General features: G+C 41.3%; 2 protein-coding genes and 1 long non-coding RNA gene across 3 annotated transcripts; 1 reads left to right on the top strand and 2 right to left on the bottom strand.

Moving 5' to 3' along the window:
- Positions 1 to 1,157: 1,157 nt before the first annotated feature.
- Positions 1,158 to 4,719, bottom strand: LOC103720117 (L-type lectin-domain containing receptor kinase SIT2-like). Its single transcript, XM_008809683.4, has one exon. The coding sequence runs from the start codon at positions 4,186 to 4,188 to the stop codon at positions 2,272 to 2,274; it is 1,917 nt and encodes a 638-aa protein (XP_008807905.2). The 5' UTR covers positions 4,189 to 4,719; the 3' UTR covers positions 1,158 to 2,271.
- Positions 4,720 to 5,658: 939 nt separating this feature from the next.
- On the bottom strand, positions 5,659 to 8,321 carry LOC103705678 (L-type lectin-domain containing receptor kinase SIT2-like). Its single transcript, XM_008789484.4, has one exon. It carries the CDS (start codon positions 7,973 to 7,975, stop codon positions 5,966 to 5,968), a length of 2,010 nt encoding a protein of 669 aa, XP_008787706.2. The 5' UTR covers positions 7,976 to 8,321; the 3' UTR covers positions 5,659 to 5,965.
- Positions 8,322 to 11,634: 3,313 nt separating this feature from the next.
- Positions 11,635 to 12,292, top strand: LOC120109967. Its single transcript, XR_005510785.1, has 2 exons — positions 11,635 to 11,684; positions 11,772 to 12,292. It is a non-coding gene; the product is annotated as an uncharacterized LOC120109967 (long non-coding RNA).
- The last annotated feature ends 7,467 nt before the right edge of the window (positions 12,293 to 19,759 follow it).

The following is a 19,759-nucleotide window of genomic DNA, read 5'->3' as shown; positions in this document are numbered from 1 at the left end:
CTTTTTTTTTTTTGGTGCACCGACATCTTACTATACTTGAATGTGAGTACGCCACGAACAATCAGAATGCAAAACATGAGCTATGCCCTACGGAATGAGATCAGTGCCGTCCCATAAGAAGGCCCAGAGTGATGTGCTGCGAAGGAGGCAATCCAGTTTGAAGCTGTAAACTATTAGTTTAGTTAGAAAAATCTGATCCTTCAAAGCCTTCACAAACATTATAGTGTCATCTGCATATTGTCTGCATATTGCAGGATAATCTTACTCGTGTCATCTCCACAATTACCGAGTCCCTCCAATACACCTTCACTCTGACCTTTATGAAATATTCTGGCTAGGCAATATGTTGCAACGATGAAAAGGAAAGGAGAGAGGAGGCCACCCAAATGCGGCAGAGAATCTAGCTTACTGCCTGTCCATTTACCAGAAAACTAAGATTGCAAGAAGAATATCACATTCTTGATTCATCGAACCATAAGAGAGGAAACCCTCTATCGATCAGCACTTAGAAAGCACAGTCCCATTCCATCTGTCAGAGGCTTTTTCAAATTCAATCTTTAATAGAATTCCTTGCTGTCTGAGTAAACTGTTTTGATGGATGATCTCATGCTTTTGAGGATGCAGTCTTGGATTTGCCTTCTTTTTTTGAATCCTGACTGTGACTTAGGAAACCAAGAAGAAAAGGAGCCAATCTTTTTGCCAAAATCTTTGATACTCTCTTTATAACACTGTGATCAAACTGATCGATCTGAAGTCATTAGAATGATTGTTTCCTCTTCCTTCAGTATCAGCGTAAGATACATGTGGTTTAGTCGAAAAGTCTAAATTATCTTCATATAGCTTTTGTTTCAAAAGATTCCATGTATTATCCTTAATTAACTGCTGAAATGCCATTTGAGCAGATGCTCTATTTTAGAATGTAATGAGACCCTATAGCTGCCCAGTTGGTGTGGAGAATCAATGCTATTAAAATAATTGATGACAGATTAACATTTGAAGGCACATTTAGGTGCGGCATGCTGGTAGAGCTATAACAAAATCAAGGTGCACACTTGTTCCGACGTATGTACGAAAACCTAATTGAGTCTCCACTAATCAACTTTTGGCTCTTAAAATTGCACCAATTGTACTATCAAAATAAGCAACTGAGGATTTGTTAACAGATCCTGAATAGTTTCCACTTCCAGTCCACACTCGGCAAAAAGAAATGAAAAAACAAAAACAGAAAGAAAAACACAAACAAAAAGAAACAAGAAGAAGTGCTCAAGCTGTTAGTTTCAATCTCGATATGGTTATCATTGATGTCTTTGAACTCTGTGGTGTTTGACCATGTCAAGCTCAGTGTCTACAATACGATCTGTAGATTTCCATTGTCTGTCATGTTTGAAAGGACTAGATGCTAGCCTGGTATGGCTCTAGGGAAATTCTTGGGGGGAGGAGGACTGCATGAGTGCAATGACAGAAGTAGTTGATGAGGTGGATTTACCATTTGAAGAATTTTCAAAGTGCGATGGAATAGAAGGTGAAACCCTTTGCTTCCTTGCTGTTCATAGCATGGGTGCAGTCCTCTGCTTCCCTGGTGTCCTTGGTGACATTGATATGCCACTGGAGGTGACCTCCATTTAGACCCATGTTTGCTCCACTGAATCCACTGAGAATGAAAATATTATCAGAGAAGCTGACTAGCTTCATGAGAAGATTATTTCTGAATAATAGCATCCACGTTCGCAACCTGCAAACATTCAGTTATTTGTGTATAGGTTTGAGTGTAACATTGAGTATCATGACCTGAATTTTATAGCCTTTTGTTTGCAGAGAATGATGGATGTTGGTTTAATTCGGAATCAGAGAGCTCATTCTTACATGATGGAATACAGCAGTACCATGGAAACATTTTTCTTCAGTAACATTAACTGGTATTTTTCAACGAAGTATGGACTGGAACAAGAACATAATGTCACAGTGTTTCACCTAAGCCAAAGAAGCTGAATGACTTGCTCAGAATTACATGGTGTTCATATATAGCAGTTTGTGTTCATTTTGAAATGAGCATAAAGGATGAATATGACCACTTAATTGGATGTTATGTTAGGTCTCCGAGTGAAGTGAAAAGAGAGGAAATGACAAAATGTAAGACTTACATTCAAATTCCACTAGTTACCTAAATTCCAGAAAATCAACAACCTTCAAAGAGGATTGGCTCTTTGCCAGTGGATGGAACACTTTGCAAGTAACAACTGACACTTATGATATTATGATTCTTCTAATTCTTCAGCATGCTCTGGTGATGAAATAGTGATGCCCCGCCCATCCTTGGGGTATCTGCGGTAGCGAAAGATCACCATCCAAGAACTGCATCACTTGGCGCATGGTTGGTCTTGCTGCAGGTATAGGATGTGAACAAAGCAATCCCATCTTTAAAATCATTTCCACTTCCCCCAGATGATAATCACCTCCCAGTCTTGCATCTGTAACCTCTAGAATTACTCCATTCCTCCAACTCCTCCACACCCAGTCCACCAAATGAAGGTCCAGTGATTCTTGTTGCATTATTGGCCTCCTTCCACAGACAACCTCAAGTACGAAAACTCCGAAGGCGAAGACATCAGTGCTCGTAGTTGCCCTGCCTGTTTTAGTGAGCTCTGGAGCTATATAACCGAAAGTTCCTACCACATGAGTGATTTGGGGATCGCTATCATGATCATACAATCTTGATAGTCCAAAGTCTCCCAACTTTCCATTCATTTCACTGTCCAGCAAGACATTGCTTGCTTTTATATCTCTGTGTACGACAATCTGCTCCCACTCTTCATGCAGGTAGAGCAAACCTGAAGCCACCCCTCTGATAATTTTTAGTCTCTGACTCCAGCTAAGTGTCGTTGGCTTGTTTGCATCATAGAGGAACTTGTCAAGACTTCCATTGGGCAGGAACTCATAGACCAAAAAGACTTCCCCTTTCCTACGGCTATAGCCAAGAAGTTGGACCAAATTGCGGTGACGGAGCTGACTGTTACTCGCAATCTCCCCAACAAACTCCCTCATTCCTTGCTTAGAATCATGAGAAATGCTCTTTACTGCGATTTCAGTTTTAGAGGTGGGCAGCTTGCCTTTGTAAACTCTTCCAAAACCGCCAACTCCCAGAAGATTTTTCTCGGGAAAGCCTTTGGTAGCCTTGAATAGTTCTTTATATGAGAATCTATGAGTTCTGTTTTCAAGCTCCCACTCTTCAAGAACTTCAGCATATCTTGCCTTTCTTCTTATTATGTAAGCAATACCGCAGGCGGTTATAGTTATGAACACCACTACTCCTAAGGACAGCCATATTATCAGGGATGTTAGGTTTCTTCTATGCTTTTTATAAGGAAGTGAAGGAAGGCTGGACAGGTTGAGGGCATCCGCTTGCCCATTCATCTTAAAGCTCCAACCCAGAACATAATGGGATGTTAGAATGGAGCCTGTAGAACCAGAGAAGCCAATATACATGGTATCTAATATTACCGAGGATAGATTAATGGAAGATGACAACAATGGATGACTTGGTTTGGGCACACTGATGGGAGATATTGTTACATTTAGCTTCTTCTCTGGATTGCTATAATCTACCCATACCTGCATTGGTTTCCCGCTTGTAAGGCTGAGATTCTTAGACTTGCCAATTTTCTCAATGAAATATGATGCTGGTGCGGCGTTCATGGACCTTAATCCGTTGACATCAATTCCGAGATGGTTGTTGTCAATATCACCAAACTCCATATTGAAGATGGCGTCTAGCTCAATAGCAAGGACATGATTTGATGAATTGCCATTATTGGTAGAGTTGAAGAGACCAAGGTATTGGTTGGACAGAGCCCCAGGGAGCCCCCTGGTTGGAGAGAGCACAAGTGCAAGTCCGTTGCCACCCACATCTGGATATTCGGGGAGTATCGCGAAAACAAAGCAGGTAGAGAAAGAGTAAACATTACCGTCCGAAGTGTTCCTCAAATGCAGTGGTACTTTGTGGAATGCATGTCCTTGCTGTCTCCTTGTAGTGTTGGTTAATCTCAGAAGGCCATTGGGTGTGATCTCTGCTACGCCATCGAGGTATAACTCACTCCTTTTGAATCCGTTGTATGTGAATTCATCATATTTGGTTGCTGTGATTCCTGTAAGCACACATATCACCAAAAGTAAGGATAATTTTCGGTCCATTTGGAGAAGAATGACGGACTTTGTTTTGGAGCAATTCAGTGGTTATTTGCCTCACATCATGATGTGCAACCATTGAACCATTCAAACTTGGCGTCCGGCAAACAACAGAAAGTCAGCTAATTAATTTTGGGAGGTAGACATCTCATTGAAGAGTAGTAGTCCTTGGGTAGTTCATCCATCCACATCCCATTTCACGTTGAAAGATTGTCCAGATTACTGCGTCAGTAGACAAGTCTTGTTTTTGAGCAATTCAGTGGTTATTTGCCACACATTATGATGTGCAACGATGGACCTATTCGACCTTTGCGTTCAACAAAGGAAAGAACCAACTAATTAATTATGAGAGGTAGACATCACATTGAGGAGAAGTCCTTGTGCAGTTCATCCATCCACATCCTATTTAATGTTGAAAGATTGTCGAGATTACTGCATCTGCAGATATGACTTGCTTGCACAAGGACTACGCAAGTCCTTGCAGATGACAATGCTAAAACTATTTCTGGGTCTTTTTGTGTTGTTTCTGAAAGCTAGGATGCCATTTTTTGGGGGAAGAGTTATGCTCAAGGAGTCTCAAAAGAAAAAAAAAAATCATATTAACTTAGGTTGATTGCAGCTAAACAATTTTAAATCCAAGTCTGATGTTGTATCACTTGCTAACTTCTCTGCCCTATAAGAACTCTACTTTTAATTATTCTTTTCTGAACTAAGATGGACAGAAGCCTGGGTCAATATTGGAGTGATGTTGGCATCAAACCTAGGTCTCTTGTATCAATGTGACGAGTCTTTTCAAGTTCTGCCAGTTAGCACCTCCAACCTATAAGAAGTTTTTAACTTATATCAGGTCTTTAATCGGAATATCTTTCAAAGATTTCTGTTCATTTTTGTGTCCATGGAATTGTCTCTATATCATAAGGATTGTTACCTAAGATATCATATGCCCGGTAATAATTAAAAATGCAAGTTTTGACATATCAATCTCTTTAACCCACCGCAGTAATCACTTTAAAACACTTTGACAGAATGGGCAATTGTACATTCATTTACTCCATATATCATGGAAATGAGGGCGCTAAGACCTTCATTCAATCCTTATATTTTGTTTACATGGATGTTCCCATAAGTTATATTTAGCATACCACTGTGTTTAAGGCAATTGAGCTTATTGGAGATCTTGTGGTAAGAGTTGGACCGTCCAATACCCTCAGTGATAGAGTCTGTTGCCTGTGAGAAATAAATTAGGCGGACTTCGAGCCCTCCTCTTCCTCAACAACACCGGAAACAAAAAGTAACAAAAAGAGAGAAGGAGAAGCTCATATCTTTCACCAGAAATAATGGGTCTGAGACAGTGAGACTAATCCTGTTAAACTAGGAGTTCGAGATGCTCGTTTTCCAATTTGCACATTTCTGTCCCAAGTGTCCACTTCATGCTCTTTTAAATAAAGATTAGGGGAATGCATTGGAGCAAGTTAGTGGAATGTAAATAAGTATCTATATTTGAATCATCTCATATATCTAGCTACAGTTGCAGAGAACCTCAAGTTGACCTCTGCAAGGCATGCTTCTTTACACCACACTAGAGAAAATTCTTTTCTAACATACACGTTCCATTTTTTGTTTATCTACTGGATTTCTTTTTTTCAGCAAACTGCATCACATTTAGTTGCTGCTATTTTAATCTTGAATTGCGGCAACAACTACACTGCAATAAAATGTTGTACCATTCAGAGCATGAAGCAAGATATAATTTAAGCATTACTTTTACAAACATTTACCACTATCAACGGCCTGTCAAGAGTGTAGATTCCATTGCTGATGCTGAGCAGGCAGACATGGTTAACAGTGAACTATCTGACATGCCAATATCAACAAAGCCTTCCCTCCCCAAACCTGAAATCTCGGCATTCCAACCATCTTCAGACATCTCAGGAAGGGGAGCCTCACGTTCCAGTATTCGGATCACCAGCCGCATAGGAGGCCTAGAACTGAAGTTAGGGTGTGAGCAAAGGAGGCCAAGCTTTAGCACCATCTCCATCTCTTCAGCAATATATTCATTCTCCAAGTTAAGATCCCTTGCCTCCAAAATAGTCCCTGCCTTCCAGCACTCCAGAACTTTATCTACCAACACTATCTCTTGTTCTGATGCTCTTGTCTCTATTGGCCTTCTTCCACAAGCCATCTCAAGCAAAAATCCACCAAAGGCAAACACATCTGTGCTTGTAGTTGCCTTGCCAGTCTTGGCGAGCTCCGGCGCAAGGTAACCCAAAGTTCCAACTACATGTGTAGTCTGGGGATCGTTTCCGTGATCATAGAGTCTTGCCAGGCCAAAATCACCTAGTCTTCCATTCATCTGATCATCTAGCAGGATGTTGCTGGCCTTGATATCTCTGTGAACAACCACCTTCTCCCATCCTTCGTGCAAATAATAAAGCGCGGAAGCTACACCTTTGATTATTTGGAATCTTTGTCCCCAGCTAAGCATCGACTTAGGTTGGTTAAATAGGTACTTGTCCAGACTAGAATTGGGCATGAATTCATAGACCAACAAGAGCTCCCTTTTTCTCCTGCAATAACCAAGGAGCTGTACCAAGTTCCGGTGACGCAAGCGGCCGATGCTAACAATCTCTGCGATGAACTCTCTCATACCTTGTCTCGATTCATGCGAGACCTGCTTGACTGCAACTTGGATGCCAGTGTTCGGCAGCACACCTCTGTAGACCTTACCAAAACCTCCAGCTCCCAAGAGATGTTGGTCTCTGAAGCCATTGGTGGCCAAGAATAGGTCCTTGAAGCAGAACCTCTGGGGTCCATATTCTACCTCCCAATCTTCAAACACCTCTCTGAATTTAATCCTACTATTCACAAGAAGGATTGTGCCAATTACGATTATTAACAACAAGAGTATTGCCAAGATTATCGGCAACCCAATCTTCCAAGACTCTAAGCTCGATTTAGACCCTGTGCGGGGGAGGGGTGGAAGACGTGAGAGATCGAGTGCTTGAGCCCTTCCATTCAACTTAAAGCTCCAGCCCAGAATGTAATGAGATGTTATAAATGGTCCTACCGAAGAAGAAAATCCGACATACATATAGTCTGAGATCAAGGAAGAGAGAGTTACATTTGAAGACAAGCATGGAACACCTGGTTTGGCTACATCAATAGGTGCTAACGTTACATTAAGCAGTCCTTCCAAGTGATTGTATTCTATCCAGGCCTGTATTGGTTTGCCACTCACAAGGCTCAGGTTCTTGAACCCACCTCCGTCATCATTTGTGTAATAAGCTGCATGCGAGGAGCTAATAGACTTTGGACTGTTAACATCAATTCCGACATGATTATTGTCAATATCGTCAAATTCAGGGTTCATGTTTGAATCGAACTCGATGGCCACAATTTGGTTTGAAGAATATGAATTGCTTGAATTGAAAAGTCCCAGGAATTGATTAGGTAAGGCATAAGACAGATCTACCGATTGTGCAAGAACGAAGGCTATTCCATGGCCAAACAGGTCTTGGTACTTAGGGATCATTGCAAAGATGAAAGAAGTTGAGAAGGAGAGAGCTTTACCAGTTGTCGAGTTCTTAAAACGGATGGGAGTTGGGAGAAAGGCGTGGCCCTTGGCTGGCTGTCTAGTGTCAGTGAGCATTAGGAGGCCATTGGGAGTGATCTCTGCGATGCCATCTAGCCGCAGTTTGGCAGGACCGAATCCATTGTATGTAAAATCGTCATCTTCTGCTGATGCTGTAGCGAGTGTGAGGATGAGAAAGAAGAACATGTTCTTTGGAAACATGGCTCGGGTCTAACTTTACTCGCCTTCTGCAATATGAGAGATTTCTCTTCTGCTTATGATATTAATAACATCGAAGTGCCTTTGGTTTCCCTTGCCTACCATTTTATGGATCATAAATGCTTGGAAAGCGAGGAGAGAAACAGGAAGTAGAGCAAAGGGCACATTCACCATTAATTCCTCGTCCGACATGGTGCTGATATAATAGCCACGCATCGTAACTTGCACCAATTCCCTCCTGCCATGTTGGATGCAAAATGGAGCAATGGTGCAGCATAGCATTGCCCCTGATTTAGTCATCCTTAATGATGTCCGACCCCCCGTTCATGCATTTTAACAAGTTGGTCATTGATTTAAAGATTACGTAACTTCCCTTTTGGTGAGGGAACAAGGCATGCTTTGAATTCTCTCCTCTCGTTCTTCCTTGCAGCTGTCACCTCTACTATGTGTCACGGATATTTCTAGGATGTGTCCATGAACATTTGCTTCTCTTGTACGCAGCAGGCAAAAAAAAAAAAAAAAAAAAAAAAAAAATCAAAAGAAAAAAGGAAAAGGTATTTATTCTTTCAATGAGGTAATAATAAGAAGCCAATTAACTTTTTAAGTGCTTGGGTTTTGCCTGCAGAATTATAACCGTTACACTCCACCAAAGCCATACATTGAGAGCCGATAACATTCTATCCTCCCCTAGGAAAATTTTCTCTCAGGATATAGCTCTGAGCTGCGACAGAAAATGACATTGATGCATCTCCTATTATCGAGGGTGCATGTATGGAATCTTGAGACTATAGTGTTCTTTTTCATGGGACTCGGAGAGGTTAATCTGGACGTTTTCTATCCTATACCCATCCCACCTTTTGGGGCTGATTGCAGCAAAAATTGAACCTTCCACCTTATCTTGTCATAGAACTAAGAGGTGATATCAATCAAGAAATATAGGATTATAGCGTCTTAAGCCTATCAAACTAGATATTTTTGACTGCATCGGCAACCTTCATTAACAGACTCATTTTCAGTGGTTTCTCTGATTAAACTAGAGGTTACAAAGGAAGCATGCATAGCACTGAATAGGGAGCCATCGAAATCACCAACTACATCCAACATGTGAAATAGATGCATCAGGATACTGTATTCTATTTGGAATACAATCATAAAATTGAAAGTACAAGATATTCCTCAAGGCGTTCTATTAGAAAAATTTCCTTAACCAATAGGGTAGATTAAGAATATGGCAATAACTGTTGCAACACAAGCTGAATTGTCACGCCCCGAATTCGGTTCATGACACAGCCGTGCTATTGCGAACCCTTGTCCGCAATAACACGCAGCCACTTTAAAACTTTAAATCAATTATGAACAATTTCTTTCTTGAATGTTATCAAATGTTTCATCAATAAAAGATTGATTACAAAGCATCTAAAAATAGCAACATTTAATGTGTCATTTTCTTTTCCCCATAACCCTGAAGCATGTCACGCTCCTCGTTCCTAGCATCTCCTATTCATCTGTAAGAACATAAATAAATGGGTATGAGCTATAAAGCTCAGTAAGTAACCATGCATAATCTTATCTGATCAATCATAATATTTTCTCATACTAGTGCATTAATTTAAGAAACTAACAGTTGTAACAAAGTAAGCATTTCATATAACAAACCAGTCATATAAACTATGCATGTCCATTTATGCAACTTCATAAACATGGCTATGCATCATAAAACTTTTGTCATTATCCCATGAGTTGAAATCCGTGCTCATCATTATTCATGCTTTGAAATCCGTGCTCATCATTATTCATGCTCTGAAATCCGTGCTCATCATTATTCATGCTCTGAAATCCGTACTCATCATTATTCATGCTTTGAAATCCGTACTTATCATTATTCATACTTTGAAATTCGTGCTCTCAGATTGATAGTGCAGCTATGGTCACTATTATTACCCGTGACAGGGCCATAATCTTTACCAACTATTATTCCCCGTTGGCAGGGTCTAAGCCAAGCTACTATAACCCGCTGGCGAGGGCCGTATGCCGAGCTACTGTAACCCGCTGGCGAGGGCCATAATCTTTGCCAACTATTGTTCCCCGTTGGCAGGGTCTAAACCAAGCTACTATAACCCGCTGGCGAGGGCCGTATGCCGAGCTACTGTAACCCGCTGGCGAGGGCCATAATCTTTGCCAACTATTGTTCCCCGTTGGCAGGGTCTAAACCAAGCTACTATAACCCGCTGGCGAGGGCCGTACATAGCGATCTGAGAGTTCTTAAAAACATATCATGCTTTTCATAAATCTTTTCTCATCGGTACATTGGAAAGTGAGTAATGGCATCATGCTGAATAAAATTCATGATCATGCTGAAAACTTTATTTTTCTTTCCATGCATCTTTCTACCTCATCATAACAATGTGTAAATAATATAATAATCATTATGGATGCTATTTATCCAAAATCATGCAATCATTTGCTAACACATGTTGGATCCTAATTTTGTGAAAATATAAATAATCATATACAATTTCATAATCAAATAGTCACAAGTATTTGATAAAACATAAGATTATATCCGGGTTACTTATATTTTCCACAATTCATATACACAATTCCAATTCTATAAATAATACTTTTTCACCATATAAAACGTGATACATGATCCATAATAAGATTAAGACATGTTACTTACACATTTAATCTTTATTCATTTATAATCTTAAAGTCATTTACAACCCATCCATAGGGCTCAATTTCATTTTCGGGTCCATAGCCTAATTCAATTTCTGATTCAGGCCCATGACTCAATTTAATTTCTGGTTCTGGTCTGGGTCAGCTTCTGGTTCAGACTTGATTCAACCTCTGATTCAGGTCTGATTCAGCTTCTGGCTCAGTTAATTCTGTGTTTAAGAATATTGGGCTCAGACGAGGGCCTAGTCTGGCCTCAGGCCTTTAAAGCCTTGTTCATTTGAAGCCCACCGCCGAAATCAAGCCCAATTCGGCCCATAGCACTTTTTTTTTATTTTTTATTTATTATATATATATATATATTTCCCTTCTTTTCTTCTTTTTCTTTTCTTTTCCTTTTTTTTTCTTTTTCTTTTCTTCTTTCTCCTCCCTTCCCGAACATTCTTCTCCTTCTTTCCTCTTCTCGTCCCGATCTCCTCCCCTCCTCTTCTCCTCTCCTGCCATGAGGCAAGGAGGTTCGCAGGAGTGCTCGGGAGAAGGCCGGCCCGAAGCAGGCGGTGCTGCGGCCAACCAGCGGCGCCTGTGGCGGCCGTGGTCTGGCCGGCAGCAGCCGCAGCCCGGCTGGCCGCTCCTTTCCTCCATCTCCGGTCGGGGAAGATGGAAGCTCGAGCACCGTCGAGAGCAAGGAGGGCCTCGGATCACCCCGATCTATCCTCTCCAAGGTCTTCGGCTACCTAATCTAGGGCCACCATCATCGGACTCTCTCTCTTCTTCTCATCCTTGACCTCTCCTCTTCCCCTCCTTCCTCGGCGGAAGAAATGAAGCTTGAGGTTACCTACCGAGATGAAAGGGAAGAGCAAGGGCCTCCACAGTGGTTTAAGGATGTATTACGGCCGGATCCATGGAATGCTAGATTACGGTCGAACTAAAAATGTGAAGGAGATGATCGGGAGGAGGAAGGTCTTCGACTGTCAACAGCCGTGGCCACAACCGTGGCCGATCGTGCCAACGCCGACTCAGCGGCCGAACACCACAAGTTGAGTCTTCCCCCTCCCTTCTCTTCTTCCATTTCTCTATTGTTTTATTTCCTTCTACCTCTGTTTTTATCTCATGGCTAGATTAGATCTAAGCTAAACAGGATACAAATCATGAGGGGGAGAAGGGTTTAAGGGTTTACCTTGCTTCGAGGAGGAGCCGAGCAGCTCTTTCGGTAGCTTGATCGCTTCCCCCGGTGCCTCAGCCTCCTACTCCGACGGCGTCGCTCCCGATCCGATTCCTTGCACAGAAGGAGAAGGGAATGAGAAGGAGTGAGAGAAGAATTCTTGGGTTCTTATAGGCTCGGCGGGGAGGGAGAAGTGGTGGTGATCGTGGCTGTCAGGCGGTTATAACCGCCTCAACAGTTGCCGATCTCCACCGCTATTCCTCCCAAGTCTCCAGATGGGCCGGGATTTACATTCTTCCCCCCTTAAAAGAAATTTCGTCCTCGAAATTTTACATACCTTAATTCTTAAACAATTGAAGATATTTAGTCTTTTATCTAATATTCTACTAGACTTCTGCTGCGCAACTCTGATTGAGCCCAACATGTCTAAGGCTCAGTCTCAATTTGTATTGACTCTAACTTTCTCATTTAAGTGAAAAGATTCTTAAACATAACATCCATGAGAATAGCTTTCTTAATGGAGACGACATCACATAAAGACTGGTTCAAGCATTATAGAGAGTTAGAAACCCAAAAGATACAAAGGGGTCGGATGATTTACAATCAATTGACACATAGCCTTCATGGAATTATCTAGAATGATACTTGTCACTATTTGGTCACAAGCATTCTACTAAATCAATGCAAAAGCTGAGCTCCCAATTCAGTAGGTTCCGAGTCGTTCTTCTTTTTATTTGGACAGTCCCGTGCCAAATGTCCTTGTTGACCACAAATGAAGCAGACTCCCATCTTCTTAAAACAAGGCCCCCCATGAGTCTTGCCACAGTAGGTACAGACCTCAAACCTCTTCTTCTTATTTGTACTACTTTCAAGGTTCTGTGGCCTGTCACTCAGACTTTCTGTCATCTTGGGTCTCTTCTGGTCACTTCTTTCTTTTTCTGATCTCTTCAATTCGGCTTCTAATTTTAGAGCCCTTTCCAATACATCCTGGTAACTAGTGAAAAGCAGAACAGCCAACCTAGACCTGATCCCATATCTCAGGCCTTGTTCAAACCTATTAGCTTTACTTATCTCTTCCTCCATGAACTGAGGACAAAACCTGCCCAATTCATTAAACTTGCTGGCATATTCCAATACTGTCATATTCTCGGTCTGTTTCAGGGCCAAGAATTCGTTCTGCTTCACCAATCTCACTGACTGAGGAAAGTATTGGTTGTAAAATTCATCTTTAAATTCCTCCCATGTCAGTTGTTCACCATTTCCTTGAACAGCAGCCTTCATAGCTATCCACCGGAACTTAGCGTTTCCTTTGAGCATAGGAACCGCCAATTTGACCTTGACCTCCTTGGGAAATTGTAGGGCATCATACATCTCCTCTATCTCCCGAATCCAAGCCTCCGTAGCCAAGTAATCAGCACCTCCCTCAAACATTGGAGGGTGCAGCCTCCGAAATTTCTCATAATAGGTATCGGTAGACGACACAGGTCGGAAGGAGAGCTGCGTCTGCTGCTGCTGCTGAAGAAGCTGTGCCACCACTTGGCATACCCCAGCCAGATCTGCCTGAGTAGCTACAACATTTGAGGCTGGCCTAGCGGCATGTTGGTAGCTTCTTGGGTTGATGCTTTCATTCCTTTTCTTTTATAGTTAGCCAGAACTTCATTCTCGCTATCACTCATCGTCACCTATCAAAATATAGTATTAATCATTATCCATTTCATCACATTATATATATATGTATTTAAATATATATATAGAAATTTTCTCTTATTATTATTATTGCTATTATTTTTATTTATTTAATATTTAAAATGTCATTATTGTTCTTACTGTGACTCCAATCATGTGAAAGCTAACTTAGCTATCCATTCCCATGATTAATTTTAAAAGTTTTTAAAATCATGGTTAAACTTATTGCTCTGATACCACTTAATGTCACGCCCCGAATTCGGTTCATGACACGGCCGTGTTATTGCCAAGTTAAGCATACAATAACACGCAGCCACTTTAAAACTTCAAATTGTAAACAACTATATTCATGAAAGTCATTAAATGTTCATGTATTAAAATCCATACAAAGCTTCTAAAAATAATATCAACATTTAACATTCGTCTTTCCCATAACCCTGAAGCATGTCACGCTCCTCGTTCCTAGCATCTCCTATTCATCTGTAAGAACATAAATAAATGGGTATGAGCTATAAAGCTCAGTAAGTAACCATGCATAATCTTATCTGATCAATCATAATATTTCTCATACTAGTGCATTAATTTAAGAAACTAACAGTTGTAACAAAGTAAGTATTTCATATAACAAACCAGTCATATAAACTATGCATGTCCATTTATGCAACTTTATAAACATGGCTATGCATCATAAAACTTTTGTCATTATCCCATGAGTTGAAATCCGTGCTCATCATTATTCATGCTTTGAAATCCGTGCTCATCATTATTCATGCTTTGAAATCCGTGCTCATCATTATTCATGCTCTTGAAATCCGTGCTCATCATTATTCATGCTCTGAAATCCGTACTCATCATTATTCATGCTTTGAAATCCGTACTTATCATTATTCATACTTTGAAATTCGTGCTCTCAGATGATAGTGCAGCTATGGTCACTATTATTACCCGTGACAGGGCCATAATCTTTACAAACTATTATTTTCCGTTGGCAGGGTCTAAGCCAAGCTACTATAACCCGCTGGCGAGGGCCGTATGCCGAGCTACTGTAACCCGCTGGCGAGGGCCATAATCTTTGCCAACTATTGTTCTCCGTTGGCAGGGTCTAAACCAAGCTACTATAACCCGCTGGCGAGGGCCGTATGCCGAGCTACTGTAACCCGCTGGCGAGGGCCGTATACCGAGCTACTGTAACCCGCTGGCGAGGGCCATAATCTTTGCCAACTATTGTTCCCCGTTGGCAGGGTCTAAACCAAGCTACTATAACCCGCTGGCGAGGGCCGTACATAGCGATCTGAGAGTTCTTAAAAACATATCATGCTTTTCATAAATTTTTTCTCATCGGTACATTGGAAAGTGAGTAATGGCATCATGCTGAATAAAATTCATGATCATGCTGGAAACTTTATTTTTCTTTCCATGCATCTTTCTACCTCATCATAATAATGTGTAAATAATATAATAATCATTATGGATGCTATTTATCCAAAATCATGCAATCATTTGCTAACACATGTTGGATCCTAATTTTGTGAAAATATAAATAATCATATACAATTTCATAATCAAATAGTCACAAGTATTTGATAAAACATAAGATTATATCCGGGTTACTTATATTTTCCACAATTCATATACACAATTCCAATTCTATAAATAATACTTTTTCACCATATAAAACGTGATACATGATCCATAATAAGATTAAGACATGTTACTTACACATTTAATCTTTATTCATTTATAATCTTAAAGTCATTTACAACCCATCCATAGGGCTCAATTTCATTTTCGGGTCCATAGCCTAATTCAATTTCTGATTCAGGCCCATGACTCAATTTAATTTCTGGTTCTGGTCTGGGTCAGCTTCTGGTTCAGACTTGATTCAACCTCTGATTCAGGTCTGATTCAGCTTCTGGCTCAGTTAATTCTGGTTTAAGAATATTGGGCTCAGACGAGAGCCTAGTCTGGCCTCAGGCCTTTAAAGCCTTGTTCATTTGAAGCCCACCGCCGAAATCAAGCCCAATTCGGCCCATAGCACTTTTTTTTTATTTTTTTTATTATATATATATATATATTTCCCTTCTTTCTTCTTTTTCTTTTCTTTTCCTTTTTTTTTTCTTTTTCTTTTCTTCTTTCTCCTCCCTTCCCGAACATTCTTCTCCTTCTTTCCTCTTCTCGTCCCGATCTCCTCCCCTCCTCTTCTCCTCTCCTCCCATGAGGCAAGGAGGTTCGCAGGAGTGCTCGGGAGAAGGCCGGCCCGAAGCCGACGGCGCTGCGGCCAACCAGCGGCGCTGCGGCCAACCAGCGGCGCCTGCGGCGGCCGTGGTCTGGCCGGCAGCAGCTGCAGCCCGGCTGGCCGCTCCTTTCCTCCATCTCCGGTGGGGGAAGATGGAAGCTCGAGCACCGTCGAGAGCAAGGAGGGCCTCGGATCACCCCGATCTATCCTCTCCAAGGTCTTCGGCTACCTAATCTAGGGCCGCCATCATCGGACTCTCTCTCTTCTTCTCATCCTTGACCTCTCCTCTTCCCCTCCTTCCTCGGCGGAAGAAATGAAGCTTGAGGTTACCTACCGAGATGAAAGGGAAGAGCAAGGGCCTCCACAGTGGTTTAAGGATGTATTACGGCCGGATCCATGGAATGCTAGATTACGGTCGAACTAAAAATGTGAAGGAGATGATCGGGAGGAGGAGGGTCTTCGGCTGTCAACAGCCGTGGTCACAACCGTGGCCGATCGTGCCAACGCCGACTCAGCGGCCGAACACCACAAGTTGAGTCTTCCCCCTCCCTTCTCTTCTTCCATTTCTCTTTTGTTTTATTTCCTTCTACCTTTGTTTTTATCTCATGGCTAGATTAGATCTAAGCTAAACAGGATACAAATCATGAGGGGGAGAAGGGTTTAAGGGTTTACCTTGCTTCGAGGAGGAGCCGAGCAGCTCTTCCGGTAGCTTGATCGCTTCCCCCGGTGCCTCAGCCTCCTACTCCGACGGGGTCGCTCCCGATCCGATTCCTTGCACAGAAGGAGAAGGGAATGAGAAGGAGTGAGAGAAGAATCCTTGGGTTCTTATAGGCTCGGCGGGGAGGGAGAAGTGGTGGTGATCGTGGCTGTCAGGCGGTTATAACCGCCTCAACAGTTGCCGATCTCCACCGCTATTCCTCCCAAGTCTCCAGATGGGCCGGGATTTACATGAATATGCAACAGCAATCCACGGATGAATACCTAGGCAGTAACAACTCAGGATCTCACCCAAAATGGATAGCCGGAAGGTATTATTTGGGTTTCTTGATCATGTATAAGTACCCAAGATCTACCCAGCGAATAATCGATGTGGGACTAAATACACGCCTGCACGGGTCTTCACATACTCCTTCCATTCAAGCTTTGACGTCCTCATCAAGCTAAAGGTTCAAATCCATTCAAATCTAATCACAAACACTACGATTGGCCCGTGGTCAGCCTTAATGGATCTGTGCTGCAGTATCCCCTAGTCAACATAGGTTATAGGCTGGGTCCGCTCTAAGACCATTTGTAACAACTCAGGACCTCACCTAAAATGGCTAGTTGGAAAGTATTATTTAGGTTTCTTGATCTTGTATAAGTGTGAGGACCCGTGCGGGCGTAGTCCCACATCGGTTATTCGCTGGGTAGATCTTTGGTATTTATACAGAATCAAGGAACCCAAATAGTATCTTTCGGCTAGCCATTTTGGGTGAGATCCTGGGTTGTTACAAATGGTATCAGAGCAGACCCGGCCCATAACTTATGTGAACTAGGGGACACTGCAGCACGGATCCATTGGGGTTGACCACGGACTGATCGTGGTGTTTGTGATTAGATTTGAATGGATTTGAACCCTTAACATGACGAGGACGTCAGGGCTTGAACGGGGGGCGTATGTAAGGATCCGTGCGGGCGTGTGTTTAGTCCCACATCGGTTATTTGCTGGATAGATCTTGGGTACTCATACAGGATCAAGGAACTCAAATAATACCTTCCGGCTAGCCATTTTGGGTGAGGTCCTGGGTTGTTACAAATGGTATCAGAGCGGATCTGGCCCATAATCTATGTGGACTAGGGGACACTGCAGCACGGATCTATTGGGGCTAACCATGAGCCGATCGTGGTGTTTGTGATTAGATTTGAATGAATTTGAACCCTTAGCCTGACGAGGACGTCAGGGCTTGAACGGGGGGAGTATGTGAGGACCCGTGCGGGCGTGTGTTTAGTCCCACATCGGTTATTCGCTGGGTAGATCTTTGGTATTTATACAGAATCAAAAAACCCAAATAGTACATTTCGGCTAGCCATTTTGGGTGAGATCCTGGGTTGTTACAATAAATACCCAAAATCTATCGAGCAAATAACCGATGTGGGACTAAACACATGCCCGCACGGGTCCTCACAATTGCAATAGATCAACTGCCGCCACTAGCCGCTCTCTGTTGCCTGTCACCGCCACCTACTGCCACCTCGACGGACCACCACGACCACAGCCATGGTCCATCCTCTTTCTTCCCCTATTTGGCCATGGAAGAAGAAAAAAAGAGAGAAGAAATAGAAGACCCATCTCTCTTCTTGTCTCTCTTTTTCTCTCTCTTCTCCCTCTTTATCTCTTTAGAAGACCTCGGTGAAGGTCCCATCTTTCTATCCAATAGACTAGGGTTGACCATGCAAAGCGGCTCTGAACTGACTTGGTGCGGTCTAGCCTACTGGATCGATCACACTTGCCTTGTCCCTGAAACCTACCATTGATGAACTTTGTCAAATGATTTTAACTTTGATCGAGTTCGTGTTTCATGATTCATTGATGGAGTTACTTAGACCTGACCCACCCGGAGCTGCTAAGTGCTACCATCCAGCCAATTGTTCGTATTTTTTATGTTTTAATTGTATTCAAACCATTGAATAGAAATTAATTTTATTTTTAAATTTGTAAATAGGTTTAGCAAGTTCGTATAATGAAGTTTGAAGGTCTAAGGCGGAAGATGTAAGTAAGCTTGACACTCCTTATTAGTTATCAAATTTTCACATATTTTCTATCTTTGTGATTTATATGAAGATACAAAAATAATTTTAAATATTGATGATATCATATTTTCTTAAAATTTAAAATCGGGCATACGATGTTATAAAACTCCTGATTTATTATGAAATAGTAATTCCATAACTGTTATTTTTACTGCTAATGATTTATGGAATATGAACTCAAGAATATAATTTAATTCTTTTTAACCTATTTATTTATATATGATTTAAGAGCACATGTTTTCAGAAATTACGATTGAAGAAAATATGATTCAATGAAATATGATCTTAGACAATATGATTTAAGAAATATGACAAATGGCTCTCAGATAGCTATGTATGGCTCCTAAAAATGGGATAGATCGACACTAGTTTTATATGACCCTACCAGTGAGTAATAGCAATTGGCATATGATCCCATCAGCGGATAATAGTAGTTGGTTATGACCCTGCCAACGGATAATAGCAGTTGGCATATAATCTTGCCAACAGGTAATAGTCGTTAGTATTTTGTCGATTATGATTTTGTCACATGTATAATCGTGACCTTAGCATTTAGTCTGAGAGAATTATTAAGAATTATGATGTGGCAAAATGAAACATGATTTATGACTTTATTAAGTTAGCATGGTCTATTATTTTATTAATGCACTAGGAACCACATCTATATAAATTGCATAATTTATGAATTTGCAAGAGCATAGTTGATTTATGATTATACTGTTAGTACAAAATATTCTATTTTCTAATGGTAGTTATCTTCTCTAAATGATTTATTGATGCATATAAAAGTTTATGTTTGATCCGATAAGTTAGTGTATGGTTTACTTACTGAGCTGTATAGCTCACGTCTCTTTATTTTCTTTTTCTCTTTCTAGACGAATAGGATTACTAGGAATGAAGGATGATCCAGGTTTGGCAATTTTATAGCAGAAATTTAATTCTTTAATTAACTACGAATTTGTAGTTGATGATTTTTTGAATTTTGAGGTTATGAGTTTTTGGTATTTATATTTGGATGTAATCGCTCTTAACCAGCACTCACATTTTTATTTAATGGACAACGGATTTGGTTCTTTTTGTTATATTTTATTTGAAGTGGATTTGTATCTAGATTATGATTGTTGGCTTCGTGTTATCGCGGGCGGTCTCTCTCAATAGCATGGCCATATTATGTACTAGATTTAGGGCATGACATGTTTTGTTAAGAGGCCTAGATGCTAGCTTGGTGCTGATCCAG

The sequence above is a fragment of the Phoenix dactylifera genome, chromosome 2, assembly GCF_009389715.1.
Source record: "Phoenix dactylifera cultivar Barhee BC4 chromosome 2, palm_55x_up_171113_PBpolish2nd_filt_p, whole genome shotgun sequence".
In the NCBI taxonomy this organism is placed as follows: Eukaryota; Viridiplantae; Streptophyta; class Magnoliopsida; order Arecales; family Arecaceae; genus Phoenix; species Phoenix dactylifera.
This window is presented reverse-complemented; position numbering and strand designations above follow the sequence as displayed.

Coding starts and splice junctions, on each gene's coding strand:
- LOC103720117 (XM_008809683.4), bottom strand. CDS start 4,188: ATGGACCGAAAATTATCCTTACTTTTGGTGATATGTGTGCTTACAGGA.
- LOC103705678 (XM_008789484.4), bottom strand. CDS start 7,975: ATGTTTCCAAAGAACATGTTCTTCTTTCTCATCCTCACACTCGCTACA.